The sequence below is a fragment of the Candoia aspera genome, chromosome 10 (genome assembly GCF_035149785.1).
Source record: "Candoia aspera isolate rCanAsp1 chromosome 10, rCanAsp1.hap2, whole genome shotgun sequence".
Lineage (NCBI taxonomy): Eukaryota > Metazoa > Chordata > Lepidosauria > Squamata > Boidae > Candoia > Candoia aspera.
This window is the reverse complement of record NC_086162.1, coordinates 17,695,014-17,720,142: the sequence shown is the minus strand read 5'-3', so window position 1 is coordinate 17,720,142 and position 25,129 is coordinate 17,695,014. Positions and strand designations below refer to the sequence as shown.

Sequence of the window (25,129 nt, the reverse complement as noted above, 5' to 3'; positions counted from 1 at the left end):
AAAAAATGCAATTATAAAATGAAACAAACATCAATATTCTCAGATATGTCTTATTCATTCTAGTGGGGCTGCAGAGGAGAAAAAGTGTGTGCATTTTAGTCCAGTGAGAAATATAGATAACAAATGCCTTAATTCCGTTATGCTGAGAATAGATTGATTAGAAATAAAAGTTGGGATGAATCCCTTTTAAAAGAAATGTTGAAACTTTTTGCCTCAAATATACAAATGTACCGCATGTAAATGAATCTGAGGGATTTGTAGAGGGAGAGAGAAGCTGCTCCATGATCCCTGAATTCACAAGTAGCAGTCTGTGCTGACCCCACTCACAATCTGATCCACTTGAAATATCCAGAAACCTGGACTGTTCACATTGCTAGTTTTTGCAATATTGATAATATCAGAAGTGTAGGATCCAGGCATGATGTAGTAGTTTACTTTGTCTCCATTATCAAATCCAGCCTGAGGCAAAAACAAAAGAAGAAAATAATCTATACCAAATTATAACACCAATTCCATGGTGTTTATCGGTACTAATGTGATCACTGAATCTCCTCACTCATTTGAATTTGATTTTAATTTCCAAAAATTTAAATAAATTTACTAAATAGACTCTCAAGAAGCTAGAGAGTCAGTTTTGTATAGTGATTAAGGCACCAGGCTAGAAACTGGGAGACCGTGAGTTCTAGTCCCGCCTTAGGCACAAAGCCAGCTGGGTGACTTTGGGCCAGTCACTCTCTCTCAGCCCTAGAAAGGAGGCAATGGCAAACCACTTCTGAAATCTTGTCAAGAAAACTGCAGGGACTTTCAGCCAATACTGACTCGACGGGACACACACACGTGCGCATACACAAACCCCACAAGAAGCTAGCAGAAACCCAAAGCAACAGGTTCTAGGACTGTCTCTATTTTCCAAGAATGCCTCTGCACCCTGCATGGGTCTCTGAAAGAAATGCCAGCCCAGTTCTATATTGGGAGGGGAAATTGTGATGGCAAGGAACAGGCAAACCTACTGTGGCTGCTGTCTTGTCAGAGCATCCACCCTAAAACTGAAGTCCACCCCCACCTCCCAAAGTTTGCCTACTTTTTCCGAGAAAAAGCCAGTTTAGCTCAGCAGCAAAACTAGGCCCTATACATGCAGGGCTTTAGCCCTTACAATGACATGGTCTAGATCGGTGTTTTTCAAACTTATGGTGTCTGGACTTCAACATGCTGGCTGGGGAATTCTGGGAGTTGAAGCCAACAAAACTCAAGCTGCCAAGTGTGAAAAACACTGATCTAGAGCTATACACATTAATATTGATTTACTTTGGGAGAGAACAGCATGCTCTGTTAATCAAGGGGATCCTCTGATTCAGAGCTTGCCCAGAGAAGCTGTCTAGACCTACCTGAGCTGGGGTTCCTCCAAGGCCTGTCCTGGCATTCCCACCACTGGCTGTCCCCGTGGTCCATTGAATATCCACATAGTTGAACATAACAAAGGATTGATCTCCATCAGTGGTCAGAACAGCCTGGAAAGTATTGACCTGCAGCGAGAGGAAAAGAGAGACTGTAGCTCTTTATTTTTATATGGAGCAACGAGTCTGTGCTATCTTGGCAATTATGGGCATGTGTTCAGGAGACCGTACACAAACAAATGTTTCTGCCCCCAAATAGTCTCAGTCGGAGCATCTCTTGAGCTTAATTTAAGAGATGGATCCTCAGCCATTTAGTTCTGGAGGCTCTTTTATAATGTTACCCTGCCATTATGAAAAATTAAAATCGCTCCTCTAAGCATATAGGGGTTTCATTTCTTGGTGCCGATGAGCGAGGGGAGACTTCCTCAGATCAGTTTCTGTTTCACCTGGAATCGATCTGAGCTCTCTTTCCCACCCTAGCAAATCGGGAGATCTTTCCAAGTCAGACTGAGAGTCACAGTAATGAACATCTTGATCCTCCCAGCTGTATGCTTAGACAAATCATCCCTTCTTTTCTCTTCCTTCCCTGTGACACATGGAGAACCAGTTCCAATTAGGAGAACATTTAAAAAGAACAGGGTACAAGGTAATGTCTGGATTTTGACACAATCCACTTGACTTGGTTATTGAATTAATCCATTTCAAGGTTTGCACGCTACAGCTGATTGATTATGTGCCATCAGGTCGGTGTCGACCCTGAGCAGCCACATAGATAGATTGTTCTCCATGACAATCTCTCCCTAACCTGGTCTTTCAGATTTGCACACTGAACCATAAACTAACTAAAAAAACCTTGGTTCTCCCAACATATTAAGCCACAAAAGCCTAACTCACCATGGATATAATGAACCAAGTTTAGCATGCTGTGCAAATGCAGCTAAGTCTTTCACTAACCGGTTTAAACATACCAAGGCAATAAGAGACCTACTTTCTTTGATTTTGACCCATAATAGGCCACATTGTCCCAAGTTGCAATAAAGGCCCAGGCAGCTGTGAAAGGGATCTCAGGAAAGAACTGATTGATGTCTGCAGTACAACGTTTAAGGAGGTTAAAGTCCCGGGTCTGCCTCCAGAAGACTTCCCCCTTTATAGGAGTGTAGACATCACCCCAAAATGGGGCAATAAGGGGTGGGCCATCCTTCAAAGGTAAAGGATCAGGAGACTGTGCAAATTCTGGAAGTGTTGTATCAAAGGAGATCACCCCATTGTTGTCTACCTGCAGGAAGGAAGGAGAGAGGACACACATCATATGGGCATGAGATCATTTAGTATCTTTTTGGGATTGTGTATTAATTTACATTAGTAGATCTACGGGAAAATCTTTAAATGTTAACAATGTTAATGTAGTGTTGAACTACATACCAAAACTTTCAAATTTGATTGTTTATCAGGAATTGTAATTGCATCAAACATGGGGGACGGCAAAAAGAATTCTATTAAGAAATTGGAAAAGTGATATTATTCCAGATGTCAAGGAATGGTTGTTGGAAATGTGTGATCTATCTGTTTTGGAATAGGCAGTATTTTCTACCAATCAAAGGATGCAGCAATATGTCTTATTATGGCAGAGATTTTGTGATATCTTACAATAATATATTGTATTGTTTATATTATAGTAATGAATTCATTGCTAAACCAATGACTATTGATAACTATAAAATATAAGATACTAAATTAAATATATTTTAAAGATATTAAAATATAATTTTTACTTCCTTCTTAGTTTGTATCTTTATTTTTTTAGATTCTTTGTATGATTAAAGGTGGTTTTGTTACAAAAAATAAAGATATTAAATAATTTAATACAAAAGGAAGGAAGGAGAGAGAGAGAGAGAGGATCACAAATGAAGATAAGAGTCAGAAGATAAGAGGTAGGTGAATTTAGCAGGGGTATTCTGAATCAGTTTAGCACTGCAATTACTTATGAAAGTTGGCAGTCTTTCTTGATACAGAAATAAAATTTGAATTAAATCCAAAACACCAGAACAAGAATTCCAGAAAAGATCTGAAGAGACTGCTCTATTTTCTATTAAGCCCTACTTTCTGTTACACCTTATAATGGAAAAGTCAATACATTGACTGGAATTCCTTTTTCTTTTTTAAAGTTATGAGCCTATATGGTCTAACCTGCATGGTGCATCTGCATTGCATTAGAAAGTCAGGCAATGTATAGATAGCTAGACAGATAAATAGACAGAGACAGATGGATTCCTGTTTATTTAAGGAGCTCAGGCTATTTACTGGAATGCCAAGGGAAAGATACTGTCATCTCCTCCCATCTTGCCGAAAGACACATCTTGCCACTTACACAAAGCATACAGCAGGAATGTGTACAACCTAAAATGCCAGGGCTACGTAAGTTCCCCTATAAAGGTGGGGTGCAGCCTCCATAGCATTTCCCCAAATAGCAGCAGAGCAGTATTTCTTTATGAAACAAAAGGGGAAATGATTAAATGGCTGCTAAATAATCACATTGACCCTATTTAATTTATTTTAAAATGCATGTGCATTTCAATGTGCAGATGAAATTTGGGTTTTGCCTTGGCCCTGACTACTTTTTTGGTTCTGGCACTGTCTATTTTGGAGAGTTCAGTTTTTAGCCTACTACTTAGCAACCTAGTGTGCCCCTTAGTCCAAAATAGGTTGCAGTCCCTAAAGGCTGGCTGAGTTCTATGCAAGTGCTTCTTTGGAAAACAAGAAGGGGTTCATTACATACATAGAGAGAGCGGTAATCCTTGCCATAGAAGGGGAAAGATATGTCAGTAGAGATCTTTGGAGATGAGCCATCATCTGCCTTGGGGTTCTTTGCATCTCCGTGGTCCTCCCCATAAGGATATAGCAATGATTCTACAAGGGGAGAGAACATCTCATTTTGTCCATGGTGGCAAACAATTTTAAAACAGATTTTAGTGTGTTGGAACAGGTTCAACCTCCTCTACGGAAGAAGGGCAGAATGTTGGGAGATGAAAAGGAAAATCTTTCTGGGATAGGAAAGTATAGTGGAGTTCCCTCCCATCATTAAAAAAAAATGGATTCTTTATTTTTGTTTCTTTCAGATTTTGGATTATTGTGAATTGACTTGAAGGCAAAATTCAATTTATCTAACATGAAACTTTGGGTCTTTCTAGGGATCAATGGTTCCTTTTCAATCACAACTTTTTAAAAGTTTAGTTTCTATCTTGCACTTGGAATGCCCAAAGTAGCTAACAGAACACAATCAATAAAAGAATAGAAAAATCTGAATTCAAAACATGTCAATGATCCTTTCTATAAGAGTTCACTAGATTAAATTCACATCTCAAACCAGTTGAACCTTACCTTTTGTTTTTTGGACAGGAGTAGTCAGTGGCGGTTCTAAAAAAGCAGAAATACAGAGCTTGAAACAGGTCTGGACCATATACAAATGCCCATACTGAAATCACTGAGTTCAACAGTCATGCAAACACAGGGGCTTCATGTGTCACACTTAAAAGAACAGGCTGCAAAATCCAGCAGGGTAAAAATATCACAAGAGATAAAATATGTTAAGAGGATTTGAAATTTTAAATCAGATAAGGGCCACCTGTAGCTCTGCAGATATTGCTAAACTACAACTCCCATCAGTCTTGGTTAGGGAAACTGCAAGTTGTAGTTCAGCAACCTCCAGAGAACCACAATTTATTTATTTATTTATTATTCAAACTTATATCACCTATATCATTCCTATCCCTGTCCTATATACTACGGGTGAACACATTTTCTTCAACACACATTCTCATGTAGAAGGACCGCACCATCTATGTAGAAGAGGGAAATATTAGCTGACTTTAGGAAGCTCCAATAATTGTTGAAGAGGAAAATTTCAGAGAAATTCTCATGAGTGGGCAATTTTGAAGTTTATTTTTTATTGTACAATCATCTCTGCAGTTGGCTACAGAATCCTTGGCTTCCCTTGCTTCACTGAAAATGTAAGAAAAGATATGATGGGGGAACTCCTCCCATCTGGATTTTCAGCTTGGCATGCGTGGGCAGCCAGAAAGGCTTCAGAGGGATTGAAGGATCCAGAATTATTCCTAATGGGTTTTATGGGCAAGGAATTAGAAAAGAAATAAGGGAAATTAATATTGTATATGGTAACTGCGGCAAGATTATTGTATGCAAGAAGTTAGAAAAGCAATAAAATACCCACAGTGGAAGATTGGATTATAAAATTAACTGAACTTGCAGAAATGGCAAAGCTGACCAGTCTGGTCAGAGAAAAAACGATTGTTTTTTTTTTTTTTTTTGAAAGGCTGGAAACCCTGTATGGACTTTTGGTGAAAGAAGAAAAGATCAGATGGATGATTTCAGGATTTGGGGATTAAAAAGGGACAAAGAGGATGGGGAAAAGATTAAGGTGATAATGACTCGATAGAAAGAAGGGCGGAAGGCATAACTGTATGTTTTTTCATTTCCTTCCTTTTTCTCTTTTTCTTACTTTCTGTCTTCATTTGTTTATTTTGCATACTTTTACGGCTTTGAAAAATTCTAGTAAAAATACAGAGGGATTGAAAGATATGTAAGAAAAAAGACAATAGCAGCAATAGTAGCACTCTGCCACTTCCATCAATAAAACATGCTCAAAAAATGCCATCAGGAGAGATGGCAAAATCATTGTCAAGCAATCTAGGAATAAAGTAGAAAAGAACCCTCTTTTGAAAGGGAAGACCACTTTTGAGATTCTGAACATAAATTACGGCACAAATTCAGAGGCCTGAATTGACTAAACCAGCATCAACACTTCCGCTGCCAGCATTGTATGTGAGTTGTGATGTTGCCCTCATTTATGGAAAAGGAGGAGCTTGCAGCACGATAATGTGATGCTCATGTCATTATTTTGATGAAGCCAACAGATCTTATCTTTTCTAATTTATTTCTGTGTAATGTTAGCTTTATCTTTTATAATCCAGTCTTCCACTGTGGGTATTTCATTGCTTGCCCAACTTTTTGCATACAATAATCTTGCCGCAGTTACCATATACAATATTAATTTCCCATATTTCTTTTCTAATTTATTTCTGTGTAATGTTAGCTGTTAAGGAATGCAGAGTGATGGAAGGAAAGTAAAAAGGGACCATCTTTTTGCAGGAGAAGAAAACATTCTGGAAATAAGAACTCATAATATAGGATACTATTATTGGTTACTACTATACTAGAATGGGATATATGCACAGCTGGGCACCTTTAGGAGTCTGACATTTTTCTTAGGAGTGGCATTCCCAGGATAAAATCTACTACTTCTCATATGTGTCTCTCTGAGTATTCAGCCTACATTTTCAATTCAATGGTACTTACCTTTTGGCTTCTGGGAAGAACTTGATAATCCTAAAAGGCAAGGAGAACAAAGTTATCAGATTTGCATCTGATTTGCATGCCTACCTCTTGCAACGACCAAAGATTTTAACTGAGACCAGTTCTGGACTCCAAGAATTGTACTGCATCTTGATGCAGTGAAGGGCAACTCCTCACAACCACCACTTGGCAACATATCAAGCTGACAGAAATAAAATATAGATCAATGGTTCAGGTCTGGGGCTCACAAGATTTCACAAACTGAGGGCCTATGTTGGTTTTTAAGTTCTTTGCATGACAAGGGCATACACCAAACGCTAGAATGAAAATTTGATGGGGATTACATTGCATTATAGTTGAGTTAAAACACTTAATATAATTATTCCTCATGTATTTAAAAATTTCTCCCTTTGGTCAGCTTAAACATTACAGTTATAATTTGATGACATTTTTCAAAGGTGCTTCAGAGGCCACCTATATGGTAGATTTAAAAAAATTACCATCTCTCAAAGATTTTGTCCCTGTAATGATCCTGATCCTGAAACAGTGGATCATATTTTATTGCACTGTGAATTTTATAAAAGTCTTCAGCAGGAAATTATCTGGCCTATTTTAAAATCTAAACCAGGAAGGGATACTTCTGAGTATGTAAAAATTTTACTTGCAGATGAAAATCCTGAGGTCACAGTGGCAACAGCCAGATTTTTAACTATGGTTATAAAAACAAGGTTTTTAGTAACAAATCAATGTTGAGCTTTTAAGTGTATCATGTAATATTTATCAAATATTTTATCTGTTAAACTGCTTTATCTAATGTTAGGTCTGGATTATATTTGTAACTTGTTTTCGGGCCTTCTGGCTGTAAAATAAAATTTGATTTGATTTGACTAGATGCAGGTTTCATCTTCATGGCCATCTCTGAGAAGGTACCCTTCAGAAGTAGATAAAAAGGGTGAGGAGAGATGGCAAAGAAGTATTCTCCAATCCAACAGCTAACCTACTTGTGCCACAACTGCTGAAGCAAGCAAGTATTGTTCTAGCTCAGCGTTTCTCAACCTCGGCAACTTTAAGATGTGTGGGTTCAACTCCCAGAATCCCCCAGCCAGCATGCTGCCTGGGGAATTCTGGGAGCGGAGGTCCACCCATCTTAAGGTTGCCAAGGTTGGGAAACACTGCTCTAGGTCATAGCAAGGGCCAGGAAGAAATAAGATTTTCTGGGGGAAAAAATTGTTGAAGGTATTTGGAGAATGTTCTGCCATGGGGTTCCTTTTTTCTGAATAGCTTTTAAAAAGGTGATAAATCAGTTATCCTGGTAGAACAGCCGATCAGCAATATTAGAAAGAGACTCCTAGAAAATTAGAAAACAGTTGGAAGAAAAAGAAATCTAAATGGCCACTAGATGGAGAAACAGGCAGCCACAGTAGGTGACAGAAAGGAAGGTTGAGGAAATAGGTCCGAAAGACAGGCAGGCAAGAGAAGAAGCGGTTAGGAAAAAAGGTGGGTGGCATCTTAACTAATGAAATTAGCTCCCATCATTTGTGCTGCATTCTCTTTCTCTGGGTGACAGTTTTTATCTCAAAAAGAATAATTCTCAAAAAGTTGACCCTTCATGCAGAAATGAAGTGTTGGAAGTATTTGTCGGACTAAATATCCTCAGGACCTATACCCTATCCAGACGAAGTGTTTGTGTGTGTGCATGTACGTGTGTGTGTCTTGGTAGGAAACTACAGAATTAAGGAATCTATACTATGAAGAATGGGGAATAAAGGAATTCTTAAACTCTGCAGGATTTTTTTTTTAGGTCAAGGCAGGCAGGCAGGTATTTCTGGCAAATTAAATGAAGCTATTTCATAGAAAAGAGTAGTTTCAGGAGGCCATGAAGACTTTTTAAAATAGGCAATCCATTACTATTCCGAAGCATCTTGTGTAAAAATGAGGGTTACATATTCATGGCTTTGTATTATCCAGAATTTTGTATTTGAAATAAAAGTAAGAAATAGCAATCAGAGTTAGAAGAGAAGAGAATGTTGGTGATGACTGAAAGTATGTGCAGTAAAGGAATATTTAGATGGATGGAAATGACAGAATTAAAGGCTTATTTGTGACATCCTCAACTGCTATTCTTTCACTCCAATAGATTTTACATTACAGACAGAGTGTGAATACTTACTGCAGGAGCAAAGGGCCAGAGATCCATAGCCATCCCGGTGTGAGCCTCCAGCAATGAAGAGCCCAAAAGGACTTGTAGGGTGCTCTACAGAGAGGGCCTTTGATTCTGAGCCCAAGAGAAAATCAGCCCAAGAATAGTCTGTACCAGGAATTGGTCTCCAGTGGATGTTTTCAATGGCCTTCTTTCCTAATATGATCTGGCCTGATTCTGAAGTATTGGCTATGATGACTGCATAATTATCCTTCTGCTTCATCTCATAAACATGATACTGTCTGCAATAACTTGTCAGGGCTGGAACATTGATGAGGAATGGATCATAGATTCTGCTTCCTTCTGGGGCTTCAGAAACCAAAGGAAGTAATTCGGTGTAGGATCTGTTACCCATAGTAGCACCAGTGAAGAAGAAAAGGACCTGGATTTTAGCATCAGCAGAAATGTAGACTGGCTCTGATCTTGGTAGGCCAATCTGGAAAACTTCCCCAGCTACAAGATTATGGGATTTTTCTTTGACTCCAGATCGATATGTGATCAAAGTATTTTGGGATGCAGTAACATATGCCACATCAAAGTTGTTCTGGTAAGACAGAGAAGGGACAATGAAGGTGGTTCCCCAGCTGGGAACCGGCAGGAGCTGCTCAACAACATGGTCACAGCTTGTGAACTTCTTAGCACAGCTGTGTCCACTCAAGACAGCCACAGGTTTGGTCGATTCAATCCGGGTACCTGATAAATCTTCTGTGCTTTGCAACTGGATTACTTGGAAGGCCCTGAGATCTATAACAAATTTGCTTCCAGCAGGGTAAACTTTCCCTTTGAAAATCACTACTCCTTTTAGGTGGATATCCACGTGAGTAGGATCTTGATCAGCTATAATGGCAAACTCTTTGAAAGAATGTGGGAGATCATCCACTGGTGTTATCACATAATACAGCTGGCCCAGCTGGTGGTCTGGGTAGATGACTGTTACACCTGTCGAGTAATCCTTGTGGCTGTGACAGAGGACTGAGATTTCTTTGTTAGCTTGGATTAGCACTGTCGTATCATACATGTCAGTCCCTTGCATCTCAACAGAGGTTGGGAGTTGAACTGATATTGTGTGTCCTTCACTGAGGGAAATGACCTTTTGGAAGTGAGGCTCATTTACAGTCACGGTGACTGTGGTTGCAGAGTGATACGCAGTGATAAGCAGCTCAAATTTTGCATTGGGTTGGCTTTCTCTGAGGTTGAGCAGAAATGCTGTGAGAAATCTCTTCCCACGAGTTCTCCCTTTACAACAGCCTGAAAAAGTAATAAATGAAGGTTTTTAAAGGGAGTAAGACTTAGGAGTGTGCGACTATACACTTCAGGGATTCAGTTGCAAGCTGAACAGACTGAGTCTCAAAATGAATTTCAGAAATGGAGGTTGAATGATTCAGAATCGGAAAACTTCTGTGCACATGCAGATGTTTGTCCCAAATCAATTCCAAAGTTTGAATTCAGCTGTTCCCATAAATCACATCAGATATCTAAGGATCATGCATTTCCTGTCTCAAAACTGCATAAAACTGTACTGACTTTTCACAATCCTATGAAATCTGCAAAAAAAAAAAAAAAATGGACACAGGGACCTTGATCAGGCTCTGGAGTCCCCAGTTCGCTCATGCCCTCAGGAAATGAAAAGGAGGGGAAACTCTGTCTAATCCAGCTCACTCACCACTCAACAGCATCAAAACAGCCCACAGTAACAGGATCCATTTCTTTGCCATGCCTGTGAAAAAAAGGATTTTTTTTAAAAAAAAGGGAAAGCACACACAGCATGGCTTCTGAAATTCTTGCCAACCATTTCATCACATTTCCATTTGCACACAGCTCATTCCTGAAGGCTCTGGGTAGCTAACAATCAAAACCAACACTCCCCTCCAAAATAATAAATAAATCCACCCATGAAACACCCCAAATAAAATAGCAAAATTATACCTCCACTCCACAAACAATGTGCAAAAACAAGCATCTACCAAATTCAAATCTTCAATTATAGCATCCTCTCCTCCTGGCTTGATGGAATAACTGGGTCTTCACTGCTCTCCTGAAACATAGAACGGAAGGAACAGCCTAGACCTTCACTGGGGAGAGAATTGCAGAACCTGGAGGGATGATTGAAAATGTCCACTTCCGAGGTTCTATCAGATGGCATTCTTGTATAGATGGGCCCTTGAGGGAGTTGACCCTATTTGACCTGACTGGATGGGCAGATGAATACAGGAGAAAGTTGTCCCTAAGATAACCTGGTCCAGAGCCATGAAGGGCTTAAAGATGACTACCAATACCTCAGATTGCACCTGGAAGCCAACAGACAACTTCCAAAATAGCAGGGCTACCCATTTCTACTGGGATATGTCCAACACTGCATGGGCTGCTGCATTTTGTACCAGTTGTATGTTCTGATTGCTTTCCAAGGCCAGCCCCATGTATACCACATTACAGCAATCCAAGTGGGAGGTAATTAAAACACGAGTGATTGAGAGCAGACCCAGGAATGTCTGCTATTGGTACACAAAATGCAACTGTATCAAAGCCCTCCTGGTCATAGGTACCACCTGCTGAGTGAGGAGGAGCTGTTAGTTCAGTATAAGCCTCAAATTGTGAACCATCTCTGAATGGGTGAGTACAACTCAGTTCAGAGTCAAAGATACTATTTCCCTGGAATCGTTTGATCCACAAACCCAACTCTTGGAGGGATTCAGCCTGAGCCTGCTCTGTTCCTTCACATCTAGACCCTGACAGCCTGCAGGCACCACATCAGCACTTCCACTGCATCAACCTGATCGGCCCAGGGCTGAGATGTACAGCTGGATATTGATGACACCAGAGCCTGTGCTGATGGATGAGCTCTCTCAGCAAGTTGACATGAATGTTAAAAAGAAGTGGAGAGGGTAGAGAGCCCTGAGGAATTCCACAAAGAAGTCTGGACAGATCTTTCCTCCTCCTGAGCTGGAACAGCTCCCTCTGGAAAGAGGAAAACCATGTAAAACACTGTCCTTGTCTCCAGTCTTGATGGTGCAGTCCAGAAGGACACCATGATTAATGATATTGAAAAGCCTCCAATAGATTAAGGAGGACTGGCAAGAGAGTTGCACTCTCCCAGTCTTGGTATCTCCAAAGGTCATCTACAAGCACAACCAATGCAATGGTCATTGGTTTGTATGTATATGTGAATTGGGAGGCATTGGGCGGGCTGCTTGTGCTCTGCTTTGGATCCTGTGACCAGCAAAGAATGGAGCAGCCACCTACATTCCCAGCTGCCTCTTCAATAGAGATGCATTGGAGCAAACGGTCAGGCTTTTTCCCTGTCCACAATTCCTGGCCTGATCCAAGCCAGTTCTGAATTCCATCTTTTGCTGGCTTCTCCCCCAGAACTAAATTTGGTTCCATTCTATTTAGTTTTCAGACAGTTATCATGCTGATGTATGGACAGCCAAACAGTCCCATCCCTTCTTTGTTTAATTTCTTTCCAACAACATTCCATTGGTTGGAAAGGAGAAGAAAGAGAATTCCTTCTTTTTTGCATGCATGTTAAAGATTTCTAGGATATCCGGCCATTACAAGAGCTTGTCCCTGTCTTGTAGCTTAAACTGCAATGCAAAAAGATGATGACTGTTTGGAGATTTGGAAGTGGTGTTTCAGAACTCTCATTCACTGCTTGTGGAGCTCCTGTCCAGTTTGAATCTGCCCCACTGCAATTTCAGGTGATAACTAGTTTTCTTGCCCATGATTTGATCTAGCCTGTTTAACCCATTATATCTGGGTTCATACAATATGCTTAGCCTTAACCTGGATTAACAAAACACATTTGTTGTATTCATATAATACATTATTCCCCTTAAAGTTATCCAAATTATGGCTCAGTGCCATGCCCTGGTTCTCATTACATGCTATGAAAGTGATGGGTATCTCCAGAATGTGCTGAATCATAAACTACTCAACTATTGCAAAAATCTCAGGCCAATCCAGAACTTAATCTAGTTTGCTGTATGACCTAGGCTATGGATTTGCCTGGGAATTGAGGAAAATGCTGGAAATATAAATCAAGAAAAGCCAACAGCTTCTTCACCACCGCTGCCACCACCGCTCCCACCATCTATGGTAGTCTTTCTGAATTGACCAGGTCCATACGTTCTTCTTTCCTGTGGCTAGTTTTAATCCCGATCAATTATTTCAGAAGAAGGCAAAATGTTTTCACTGTATTCTCTCCCTCTTTTGGAATGGCCCTACTTCCTTGTCACAGTCACTCCCCATTCCGACATCTGTTCCCAATTGCAGGCACCACCTTTTGCTTTTATCATTGCTTGGGCACTGGAAAGGTCATGTGCATTCTGTAGAGAATGAGCAGGGTGTGGGTAGTTCTGGATGGTCACGGAAAATTTCCTGTTAGGGTCTGGCTCTCGGCAATTAATGCCAAGCCTACAGTAGATCTTAACCTCAAACCCAACCTACGGCTGAGACATTCTATATCCTGGATTACTTGCCATTTTTAGTTAGATAGCTCTCTACAGAGAATAATCATTCAAAAGCAAGGAATTAGCAAAGCCTGAATAATACTGATCAAATGTGCATTATTCTCAGAGAGACTAGAGTTGTAAACCCAAGCAAATTAAAGCAGTTTCGACTGAGCACTGATGCTCTCTAAATGTGTAAAATTAGGATGTATACCTTCAGGGTTAGGGTTAGGGTCAGGGGTAGTGGTAGGGTAGGGGTAGGGTGATGGGAATGGGTGAATGGGTGAATGGGCGATGGGGAATGCATAGACCTCCAGATTCTGCTGAATTACACCTATCAGCATCCCTCCCTATTGGCTGTGGTTTCTAAGGCTGCTGGGAGTTGTAGTTCAGCAGTGACTGAAGGGTCACACATTCCAAACTTTGCTGGGATCCCCTTTAGAACATATACTTTTTCTTCTAGGTCTCCATAACTTCTCAGCTTCTCCTTCCTCCTGATCTATATTTAATTTCACTCTATCTCCCCTCATTCAGCCACAGATGCTTTTAATCAGTTATTGAAATGATCCATCTGATCAGTAGCAAAAACTGTTTTCTAATTAGCCTCTTACCTTCAGCTCTTTACAGGAGACCTTCTTGGCTTATCAAAGAATAAGCAACCCAACTAATCTTCTTTATCTCCCATCTGCTCTTTCTGCTTTTATAGAGGAAAGGAAAGGAATGAAAAGCTCATTCACAAATAACTTCCAAGGAAATTCTCTCAGCCCCTGAAAGATTAAGGTTCATTTAACTTCTTGGACTTGGATTATTGGTTGGACAAAGGCAACAGCCAAATTCCACAAGATACAGTATGAAGTCACCTTGCCAACAGCCATGGCGTCATAAGCATATTCTGAGCCTCTAGAGAAATGTAAATAGTTGACACAGGTCATAGAGGTTGGGTAACATAGTTCTTCAGAATTATGAATCAGAAGCATACTTTCATTTGTTATAATGACATGCCAAGCTGATTAATTTAGCCATTCAAAAGAACCAGATAACAGGGACTTAGTTGTCAGTTTAACCAAGTATATTAGTTATCTCCTGTAATATTCCTGAACATATGACTTTGTGACATCTTAAAGCTGCATCTCTGATTATGGGGAGAGATTCAGCAAGTTCTGACTGCTTCAGTCCAAATGAAGGGATAAATATGAGGGCTATCATACTAAGGGACCTCTGATGGCTTGGAATGATGGGATGTAAAGGACAACACAGTGGAAGAACACCAGGTTGGGGAAGGTTGTTTAAGATTGCACCACCAAGAATGATCATGGCAGAAACCACCTTGGGAGGAAAGATGGTTGGGGAAGTATTGGTTATGTTCAATTTTTGCAGTGTAATGATTTCACCTTCCCAGGCTGGTCCTTTGAGGCAAAGTGAGAGAGCTGCCCCAGGTGGTTGATGCAGATGAATACGGCATGTATTCATGTCTTGCTCTGCTCAAATGGCACATCCTGATTCCCATTTAGCTGAACCGCAGCACAGGTATGCAGACAATGAGTGTGAATTGGGAGACAGGCGTAGGAATCTACAGAAGCCCTTTGCTTTAGTCAGAATGACAAAAGCAGCATTGTGCCTTTGCTCCACAAGCACCACCCCCTTCAGGGGTGCATGTAATATTATGATGCACATGCAAAAGGGGCAGGACTTGTAGCAGAATGGCATGATAATGTTCTTGTCAATCTGCACCCCCCTCCGGTAACTCCCCTTCCAGATGCTGCTGGAGACAGGACTGTGTGCCCTCATTATGAGCTAGCTTGCAGTTCTCCAATGAAAACTGACCTTGTCCCTAATATTAAGAGGGAAAAGATCAATTGTTCTGATCCAGTTATATACATGGAATGGAGGTACCTAGGCATGTCAGCCAGCCAAAGCTCCTAGATCTACTCCATTTACTATGGGAGCCCAACCACTTGGCATTGAGGGAAACAGGTTGGCTTTTTGCAATATGATGGAGCCTGCAAGTGGGCAGAGCCATGGAGGGGTGGGTATGGCCACAGCAGAAAGTGGGCCCATCCATTCTCTCTCCGCTCCACCTCAAGTGGGTTTTCCTTCTTCCTACCCTCTCCAACTTCAACCACCCTTAAAACACTAGTTTAATTTTGCCTTACATATAAACAATTAGTGGCAGGTAAGGAATGGGCTGAGAGCTAATGGTACCTCCATACTAATTAGCAGTCATATATTGACATGTTTCATATCCTTAACACAGATAACAGAATGGGATGATCTGTGGAACTATAATTCTGCTTTGCTAATGAATTTAGGGATGGTGTCATGAAAAGTTTAACTTTGGGAATGATGCCCCAAAGCATCATGGGAGGAAATGGGCACCCTCCAGACATTTTGCACTATAAATCCCATAACTGAATAGCTGGGAGATTGTGTGCTGTAGTCAAAGCCATCTGGAAGGTGCCAGGTTAAAGTCATGGGAATAAGAAGCCACAAGTGTCCAACCTCTACCATATCCAGGGTTACCTTTATCCATGTCTTGTACCAAGTGACCACTGTGGTGGAATTCGGCACCGCGGCTGATTCCCAGGAAGGAGGGGGTGCGTTCCAGGCAGATAAGAGGATTCACAGTCTGTAGTCTGTTGCTGGGAAAGTTAAGAGGTTCAGAGAGTTCCACCCTAGAGTCTCCCAGGTTAGTTAGAGTAGCCTCCCTTAGGTCAGTTAGAGTAGCTTTAGTCTGGCAAGATTCTGTCTGTACGGTGAAAGCAATAAAGAACTTGAGTTTGGAATAGACCGGCTTAACACTGTTCTTGTGCCGACTCTGACACTATGTCAGGGCCAGCCTTGTTCCGAATAAGACACGGACTCACTTAATAGGGATTAAGGATTTCCGGTTTATTGAAATGGGTCTGACAGAGAGAAAAACGGGAATGGGGGTGTGGTGGTGAGGTGTCCTGTTTATACCCCTCTTGCGGGGTCCCGTGCTTCTCCACCCTCCATTGTCCCCATTCCCCTTGATGGGTTTCTTGATGGCTGTGTGGGTGTTTTCCCGATTGCTGTCCTTGTCCTCTTGGTTCAGGTGTGTCCTCCAGGGCACCAGGTGTGGGTTATCGCTGCTTATCTGAAGTCCTTCTATTCATCTGTATATGACACCATGGGTGTGGGTGCTTTGGGTGCTTGGTTTAAGCATTGATTTGATTATCTGCTTCCTTTCTTTCTTAATGATCATGATCCATGTTGTGAGGCTCTTTGTGCCTTGCAACGGGGTCATGACATGCTGCCCCCCGAAGATGTCTTTAGGGTGCTGGTTTCCCTGGGTATGCCTCGTGGAAACGTCTAGTCAGTTGTTCTGCTAAGACGTGTTGTGCCTGGACCCACTCTGGGTGTGGGAAATGCTTCCATTTAACGAGGTATTGTAGAGTACCCCTTTGCCTTCTTGAGTCCAGTATCTCCTGTACCTCAAAATGCTGTTGTTTATCTATCATGATGGGTGGGGGCGGTGGGTCTTCCATGTGCCATTTGTTGGTTTCAGCAAGGCACAGTGGAATACCGGATGGATCCGTCGTAGATTGTGTGGCAGTTCCAGTTTGAATGTCACCGGATTGATTACTTCTGTGATTTTGAAGGGTCCGATGAATTTCGGTGCCAGTTTCTGCGAGGGTTGTGAGGTTTTTATGAACTTAGTGGAGAGGTAGACCCTATCTCCCACTTTGTAGTTCGGTGCCTCCGCCCTGTGATTGTCCACAAATTTCTTGTACGTGGTTTGTGCGTCTACGAGGGCCGTTTGGATGATTGGCCAGGTTGTTGCCAGTTGTGCCACCCAGTCGTCTGGTGAGCAGGGTGGGGCATCTGGTTGAGGTAGTTCTGGTATCGGTACAAAGTCCCTTCCATAGACCACCTTAAATGGGGTGTGGCCGGTGCTCTGGTGTACTGCATTGTTATAGGCTACCTCTGCAAAAGGTAGCAGGTCCACCCAGTTGTCTTGTTGGTAATTTATGAATGCCCTCAGGAATTGTTCAAGGGTTGAGTTTAGGATCTCTGTAGATTCGTCTGTGTGTGGATGCCACGCCGTTGACAGTGCCTGTTTTAAAATGAGTTTTAAAAATTCCCTCCAAAATTTTGACGTGAACTGTGTGCCCCTATCGGTCACCAACTGACAGGGGGTGCCGTGGATCCTGTATATGTGTGTCAGGAACAGGCGTGCCAGCTGTTGCGCGGTGGGGATGGTTGCGCAAGGAATAAAGTGTGCCTGTTTTGAAAAGTAGTCTTTTACCACCCAGATGACTGTTTTCCTTTGGCTGGGTGGGAGGTCTACAATAAAATCCATGGAAATTTCTTCCGAGGGGTGAGAGGGGCTGGCTACTGGCTGCAGCAGCCCTTGAGGTTTCCCCCCCTTCTGTTTGGAGGTGGCACATGTGGGGCAGGTGGCTACGTAGTCTTTAATGTCTTTTCTCAGGGTTGGCCACCAAAATTGCCGTCTCGTTAGATGTAGGGTTTTTACGAACCCAAAATGCCCCGCAGTCTTGTCATTGTGTGAGCGGTTTAAAGCTTCCCCCCGCAATGACTCTGGCACGTACAAGACTTTCTCTTTCCAGACTAGGTTGTCCTTGATAGATACCTGGTGTCGGTTGTTTTGCAACCATGTATCTGTTTGTAGTGCTTGTGCGAGTCTTTGTTGTCAGTTGGGTGAAATTGAACGGCGGCTCCGTTCGTTTTCTGGCGTTCGTGTTGGCGTGCATTGATTTCTCGTCTGGCTGCGTGTGACAGCTGGGCAGCCCAGTTGTTCATTGGTCCATACCGTCCCCACGATGTCTGAGGCTTGCCTGTCATCCTGTGGCTGTCAGGAGAGGGCATCCGCCAGGAAGTTCTTCCTACCAATTTCAGCATGAAATTGAACCGGCTGAAGAACTGAGCCTAGCGCACCTGCTTCGGGCTGAGGCGTTTAGGCGTGCTGAGAGCCTCCAGGTTCTTGTGGTCTGTCCAGACCTCGAAGGGGCAAGCTGCCCCTTCCAGCAGGTGCCTCCATGTTTCCAGAGCTGCTTTCACTGCGAACGCCTCCTTTTTCCATACGTGCCATCTCCGCTCCGTTTCGGAGAATTTGCGGGAAAGGTACGCGCAGGGTTTCAGCTGGTTGTCAGAGTCCCTTTGTAGCAGGAGAGCTCCGATGGAGAAGTCTACAGGTGGTCTACCTGCACCACGAAGGGCTTGGTGGGGTCGGGATGTTGTAATACTGGCTCAGCTGTAAACAGGTTTTTTAGTCTCTCGAACGCCATTTGACAGTCAGCTGTCTAGTTTAGCACCGCCCCTGGGTTTCTCGATTTGCGAGTGTCCCTCAAACCCTTGGTCTTTAGGAGGTTGGTCAGGGGCAGTACAATCTCTGCCAGCCCCGGGATGAACCCCCGGTAAAAGTTCGTGAATCCGAGGAAACTTTGAAGTTGTCTCCTCATGCGTGGGCGCTCCCACGCCAGTATTGCTTGGACCTTGCTCAGGTCCATTTCAATCCCTTTTTCCAAAATCCTGTACCCTAAATAGTCAATTTGTTGTTTGTGAAACTCGCACTTGGAGAGCTTGGCAAACAGCTCTGCCTTGCGAAGTTTCTTGAGCACTTCCCTTAACAACCGTTCGTGCTCATGCTCTGTTTCAGTGTATATTAGCACATCATCGAGGTAAACCAGTACCCTTAAAAAGGTGGTCACGCAGGACCTCATTGATTAATTGCATAAATACACCCGGTGCCCCTGCCAGTCCAAAAGGTAGCACCTTGTATTGAAACGACCCCAATGGGCAGTTGAAGGCTGTTTTCCACTCATCCCCCTCCCGTATCCTTATGCAGTAATAGGCTTCCCTTATGTCGAGTTTAGAGAATACCTTACCCTTTGCCAGGTGGGACAATATGTCCTTTATTAGGGGCAGTGGGCTTTTATTGGATACAGATGCTGCGTTCAGGCCCTGGTAATCTCTGCAGAGCCGCAGTGACCCGTCCTTTTTTTCGCGAAAGAGGACCGGCGCTCCTACTGGGGAGTTTGCAGGCTCGATAAAACCCCTCGCCAAGTTCTTGTCTATAAAGTCCCTTAACGCTGCCAGCTCCCTCGGGGTCATGGCGTATATTTTGGGTTTGGGTAGGGGCACCCCCCTTCAGCAAAGGATCGTTACCTTGTTGTGGTGCTGGAGCTTGAGCACCTCAATGATGCCATGAGCTAAACCGTGAAGGGCCACCCAAGACGGGAAGGTCATGACAGAGAGGTCAGACTAAATGCGATCCCTGGGGAAGGGAATGGCAACCCACCCCAGTATTCTTGCCGTGAAAACTCAATGGATCGGTACAACCAGAGATATGTCGGTATACCATCGGAAGATGAGACCCCCAGGTCGGAAGATGGTCAAAATGCTACTGGGGAGGAACAGAGGATGAGCTCAACTAGCCCCAGACGTGATGACACAGCTAGCTCAAAGCCGAAAGGACGGCTAGCGGCCGACGGTGCTGGTGGTGAATGGCGAATCCGATGTTCTAAGGATCAACACACCATCGGAACCTGGAATGTAAGATCTATGAGCCAGGGCAAATTGGATGTGGTTATTGGTGAGATGTCAAGATTAAAGATAGACATTCTGGGCATCAGTGAACTGAAATGGACTGGAATGGGCCACTTCACATCAAATGACCACCAGATCTACTACTGCGGACAAGAGGACCACAGAAGAAATGGAGTAGCCTTCATAATTAATAGTAAAGTGGCTAAAGCAGTGCTTGGATACAACCCAAAAAACGACAGAATGATCTCAATTCGAATTCAGGGCAAGCCATCTAACATCACAGTGATCCAAATATACGCCCCAACCACAAATGCTGAAGAAGCTGAAGTAGAGCAGTTCTATGAGGATCTGCAGCACCTACTGGACAACACGCCTAAAAGAGATGTTATTTTCATCACAGGAGACTGGAATGCTAAGGTGGGCAGTCAAATGACACCTGGAATTACAGGTAAGCATGGCCTGGGAGAACAAAACGAAGCAGGACACAGGCTGATAGAATTTTGCCAAGACAATTCACTCTGCATAACAAACACTCTCTTCCAACAACCTAAGAGACGGCTTTATACATGGACTTCACCAGATGGACAACACCGAAATCAGATTGATTACATCCTTTGCAGCCAAAGGTGGCGGACATCTGTACAGTCGGTAAAAACAAGGCCTGGAGCTGACTGTAGTTCAGATCACGAACTTCTTCTTGCACAATTTAGGATCAGACTAAAGAGATTAGGGAAGACCCACAGATCAGCTAGATATGAGCTCACTAATATTCCTAAGGAATATGCAGTGGAGGTGAAGAATCGATTTAAGGGACTGGACTTAGTAGATAGGGTCCCGGAAGAACTCTGGACAGAAGTTGGCAGCATTGTTCAGGAGGCGGCAACAAAATACATCCCAAAGAAAGAGAAAACCAAGAAGGCAAAATGGCTGTCTGCTGAGACACTAGAAGTAGCCCAAGAAAGAAGGAAAGCAAAAGGCAACAGTGATAGGGGGAGATATGCCCAATTAAATGCAAAATTCCAGAGGTTAGCCAGAAGAGATAAGGAATTATTTTTAAACAAGCAATGCGCGGAAGTGGAAGAAGACAATAGAATAGGAAGGACAAGAGACCTCTTCCAGAAAATTAGAAACATTGGAGGTAAATTCCAGGCAAAAATGGGTATGATCAAAAACAAAGATGGCAAGGACCTAACAGAAGAAGAAGAGATCAAGAAAAGGTGGCAAGAATATACAGAAGACCTGTATAGGAAGGATAACAATATCGGGGATAGCTTTGACGGTGTGGTCGGTGAGCTAGAGCCAGACATCCTGAAGAGTGAGGTTGAGTGGGCCTTAAGAAGCATTGCTAATAACAAGGCAACAGGAGACGACGGCATCCCAGCTGAACTGTTCAAAATCTTGCAAGATGATGCTGTCAAGGTAATGCATGCTATATGCCAGCAAATTTGGAAAACACAAGAATGGCCATCAGACTGGAAAAAATCAACTTATATCCCCATACCAAAAAAGGGAAACACTAAAGAATGTTCAAACTATCAAACAGTGGCACTCATTTCACATGCCAGTAAGGTAATGCTCAAGATCCTGCAAGGTAGACTTCAGCAGTTCATGGAGCGAGAATTGCCAGATGTACAAGCTGGGTTTAGAAAAGGCAGAGGAACTAGAGACCAAATTGCCAATATCCGCTGGATAATGGAAAAAGCCAGGGAGTTTCAGAAAAACATCTATTTCTGTTTTATTGACTATTCTAAAGCCTTTGACTGTGTGGACCATAACAAATTGTGGCAAGTTCTTAGTGGTATGGGGATACCAAGTCATCTTGTATGCCTCCTGAAGAATCTGTATAACGACCAAGTAGCAACAGTAAGAACAGACCATGGAACAACAGACTGGTTTAAGATTGGGAAAGGAGTACGGCAGGGCTGTATACTCTCACCCTACCTATTCAACTTGTATGCAGAACACATCATGCGACAAGCTGGCCTTGAGGAATCCAAGGCTGGAGTTAAAATCTCTGGAAGAAACATTAACAATCTCAGATATGCAGATGATACCACCTTGATGGCTGAAAGTGAAGAGGAACTGAGGAGCCTTATGATGAAGGTGAAAGAAGAAAGTGCAAAAGCTGGTTTGCAGCTAAACCTCAAAAAAACCAAGATTATGGCAACCAGCTTGATTGATAACTGGCAAATAGAGGGAGAAAATGTAGAAGCAGTGAAAGACTTTGTATTCCTAGGTGCAAAGATTACTGCCGATGCTGACTGCAGTCAGGAAATCAGAAGACGCTTAATCCTTGGAAGAAGAGCAATGACAAATCTCGATAAAATAGTTAAGAGCAGAGACATCACACTGACAACAAAGGCCCGCATAGTTAAAGCAATGGTGTTCCCTGTAGTAACATATGGCTGCGAGAGCTGGACCATAAGGAAGGCTGAGCGAAGGAAGATCGATGCTTTTGAACTGTGGTGTTGGAGGAAAATTCTGAGAGTGCCTTGGACTGCAAGAAGATCCAACCAGTCCATCCTCCAGGAAATAAAGCCAGACTGCTCACTTGAGGGAATGATATTAAAGGCAAAACTGAAATACTTTGGCCACATAATGAGAAGACAGGACACCCTGGAGAAGATGCTGATGGTAGGGAGAGTGGAAGGCAAAAGGAAGAGGGGCCGACCAAGGGCAAGATGGATGGATGATATTCTAGAGGTGACGGACTCATCCCTGGGGGAGCTGGGGGTGTTGACGACCGACAGGAAGCTCTGGCGTGGGCTGGTCCATGAAGTCACGAAGAGTCGGAAGCGACTAAACGAATAAACAACAACAGGGGCACCCCCGGGACCAGTTCGATGGAGCAGTCTGTTTTTCTGTGAGGGGGGAGTCTGTCCGCTTCCTTCTCACAGAAGACATCTGCAAAGTCCGCGTAGTTTGGTGGCAGGCCGTCTGGCAACGCCATCCCTCTGTGCTCCGAGGTAGTCGTTGCCCTTCCCATTGCTGCCCGGGGGACCCTGTCCCCTGTGGGTGCTTGGTATCGCCCGTCAGCAAACTTGATCTCCCTGGTTTTCCAGCTGATGACTGGGTTGTGCTGCACGAGCCACGGGATCCCTAGTATCAGTAGGGGTTGCCCCACTGGTGCCACGATGAAAGCCAATTTTTCTTCATGGCTGCCGAGCCGTAGCGCGGTTTTGCCAGTGTATTGGGTGACCGGGCCCCCCTCCCGCTGCTGATCCATCAAGCTGAGTAAACACCAAATGGTGCTGAAGTGGATAGCAGCGGAGGTTCAGCGCGGCTACAAGGTCTGGGTGCATTAGGCTTTTTGAGCAGCCTGAATCAATCAGTGCCCAGACCTTTTCAGTCTTTTCCCCATGGGTGAGGGTGATACGGACATAGAGGGTGGGGCATTCTTCACTCACCCCTCTGTTGGTGCGCCTGTTGCTCTTTTCCACCTGTCCTTTGGCGCCCATTAGGCCAGGTGGCTGGCGTTTCCCGTCGGCTCGTCGGGATTGCTTCCCTCCTCCTCTGAGCTGTAGGGGAACTGTCTGGCTCGATACTCCCCCCTCGCTGCTGGTCGCTTTCTTGGCGCTGGGGTTGGTGCGGCTGGTGCCCTCCGCGTGTTCTCTCTGGGTGTCTGTTTGGGGCAGGCTGCCGCCTTATGGTTGTCCTTGCCACACGTGAAGCACTGCCCCTTTGCGAACCGCTGGTCCCGTTCCTCTTTCCACGGTTGGGATCTTGCCTTCCCCAGCCTTGCAGCTGTCCGTGAAGGTCTCGCCGCCTCCGCCTGCTGTGCTTCCCTCTTGGCTTGGAGGAAAGTGTCGTGGGCATCCCCTGCTTCCCCCGCCAGCCAGATCCACTCGGTCAGGGAGTTGGGGTTGTTGCGACAGAGTGCCCACCTCAGCATGTTCAGGTTGAGTCCTTCTTTAAATTTCTCAATCAGGGTTGATTGAGACCAGACTTCTACTTTTCCGGCCAGGGCTTGGAACTCCATGGCATACTCTGCCACGGGGTGCTTGTTGGCAGAATGCTGGGAAAGCCTTTAGCCCAGGAGAGATCAGAAAAGTCACACACCAGGCATTTCTATAAAAATAATTTATTTACAAAAAAGCAAAACAAAAGCAAAACATATTTAAAGGACTTAGCTCTCCTGGCTTGCTACATATCGGCAGAGAGAAAAAAGAGGAAGTAAGAAACAAGTCCGGGCAGGTTCCTCCCCCCAGGCGATTTGCATCAAGCACGTGAAAGGAGACAATCAAATACAACCTCTTCACCCGGCCAAAATGATTAGGTACAATAGCAGTCTTAATCGTTAGTAGGAAAACATCAACAGCATTTGATGCGTTTTCAAAGTCCTTTTTGCTCTTTCTTGCTCCAGGGGGTCCCTGAAGTGTAGTTCCATCGCCCGAAGGAACTCTGTGCTGTCCTGCAGCGCCCGGGCGCCTGATTGGCATAGTTGGACGTACCAATCAGCGGCCCGTCCTTTTAGTTTTATGGCCAGGGCATTGACTTTGCCCCTTTCAGTCCTGAAACAGGGGCCCCACTCTTCAAGGTAGTATCTGGCATTCGTTAAAAAGAAGGAGAGTTTCGAGGGGTCCCCGTCGAACTTTATGCCAAAGTCCTTGACTGCCGTTCTGGCCTGGCTCCAGGTCACCTCTGGGCCGTGCAGCGTGTTTCGCGGGGGCTGGTGCGGGTTGATTCGTCTCCAGGCGTCTGGCAGTGTCGGTGTCGTCTCTTGCCCGGTCTCCTCATACGCATGTCCCATCGACAGGGTGGGAGGGTGGGATGTCATCCATCTGGTGGGCTCCTGGGACTGGGCTCCACCGTGGTCGCCTCTGTCTGCTGGGCCGTCCCTCCGCCTCTCCTCTGGGTGCGCCTCCGGCGCTTCGGTGTCCTCCACGATGTTGCCGCCGCGGGATCCCGGCACCGCCGTTAGCTGCTGGAGCAGCAGCCGTATCGCCTGCACCCCCTCCTCCAGCGCGTCTAGCCTTGCCACCATCTGTGAACTCCTGCCGGTGCGCTCGCTCTCACCTCCGGTTGTCGTGGATGATGGTCCGTCCTTCGGTCCCTCCGGGGTCCTGGGCGAACCTAGAGAGGGTCCCCCCATCTCGTCTGCGGTGGCCCGTGGGCCACGGGATGCCTGGGTGCTTCCCTCCCACTCCTCTTCCCCCGAGCTGGATCCCGGGCTTACCTGGGCGTTGCGCCGC

General features: G+C 44.2%; 2 protein-coding genes across 2 annotated transcripts; both read right to left on the bottom strand.

The window, feature by feature from the left end:
- LOC134503067 (alpha-tectorin-like) lies at positions 1-4,866 on the bottom strand. The gene is made up of 5 exons (XM_063311687.1): positions 4,773-4,866; positions 4,171-4,301; positions 2,383-2,670; positions 1,386-1,523; positions 1-459 (listed from the first exon to the last, which is right to left on the bottom strand). Exons 1-5 carry the CDS (start codon positions 4,849-4,851, stop codon positions 295-297), a joined length of 801 nt encoding a protein of 266 aa, XP_063167757.1. The 5' UTR covers positions 4,852-4,866; the 3' UTR covers positions 1-294.
- A 498-nt stretch (positions 4,867-5,364) lies between these two features.
- LOC134503503 (IgGFc-binding protein-like) lies at positions 5,365-14,065 on the bottom strand. Its single transcript, XM_063312303.1, has 5 exons — positions 14,021-14,065; positions 10,628-10,681; positions 8,935-10,212; positions 6,768-6,797; positions 5,365-5,393 (listed from the first exon to the last, which is right to left on the bottom strand). The coding sequence occupies exons 2-5, from the start codon at positions 10,677-10,679 to the stop codon at positions 5,365-5,367; spliced, it is 1,389 nt and encodes a 462-aa protein (XP_063168373.1). The 5' UTR covers positions 10,680-10,681; positions 14,021-14,065.
- Between the last annotated feature and the right edge of the window lie 11,064 nt (positions 14,066-25,129).

What these genes read in the sequence shown, in the direction of transcription:
- LOC134503067 (XM_063311687.1), bottom strand. Translation starts at nt 4,851, where the DNA reads ATGGTCCAGACCTGTTTCAAGCTCTGTATTTCTGCTTTTTTAGAACCG. An exon ending in ATGGGTCAAAATCAAAGAAA is followed by an intron (nt 1,524 to 2,382) that starts GTAGGTCTCTTA and finishes CTCTCGCTGCAG; the next exon opens with GTCAATACTTTCCAGGCTGT. An exon ending in TTGGAGGAACCCCAGCTCAG is followed by an intron (nt 460 to 1,385) that starts GTAGGTCTAGAC and finishes TTTTTGCCTCAG; the next exon opens with GCTGGATTTGATAATGGAGA.
- LOC134503503 (XM_063312303.1), bottom strand. Translation starts at nt 10,679, where the DNA reads ATGGCAAAGAAATGGATCCTGTTACTGTGGGCTGTTTTGATGCTGTTG. An exon ending in TCTGGCCCTTTGCTCCTGCA is followed by an intron (nt 6,798 to 8,934) that starts GTAAGTATTCAC and finishes CTTGCCTTTTAG; the next exon opens with GATTATCAAGTTCTTCCCAG. An exon ending in TTCTTCCCAGAAGCCAAAAG is followed by an intron (nt 5,394 to 6,767) that starts GTAAGTACCATT and finishes TTACATTTTCAG; the next exon opens with TGAAGCAAGGGAAGCCAAGG.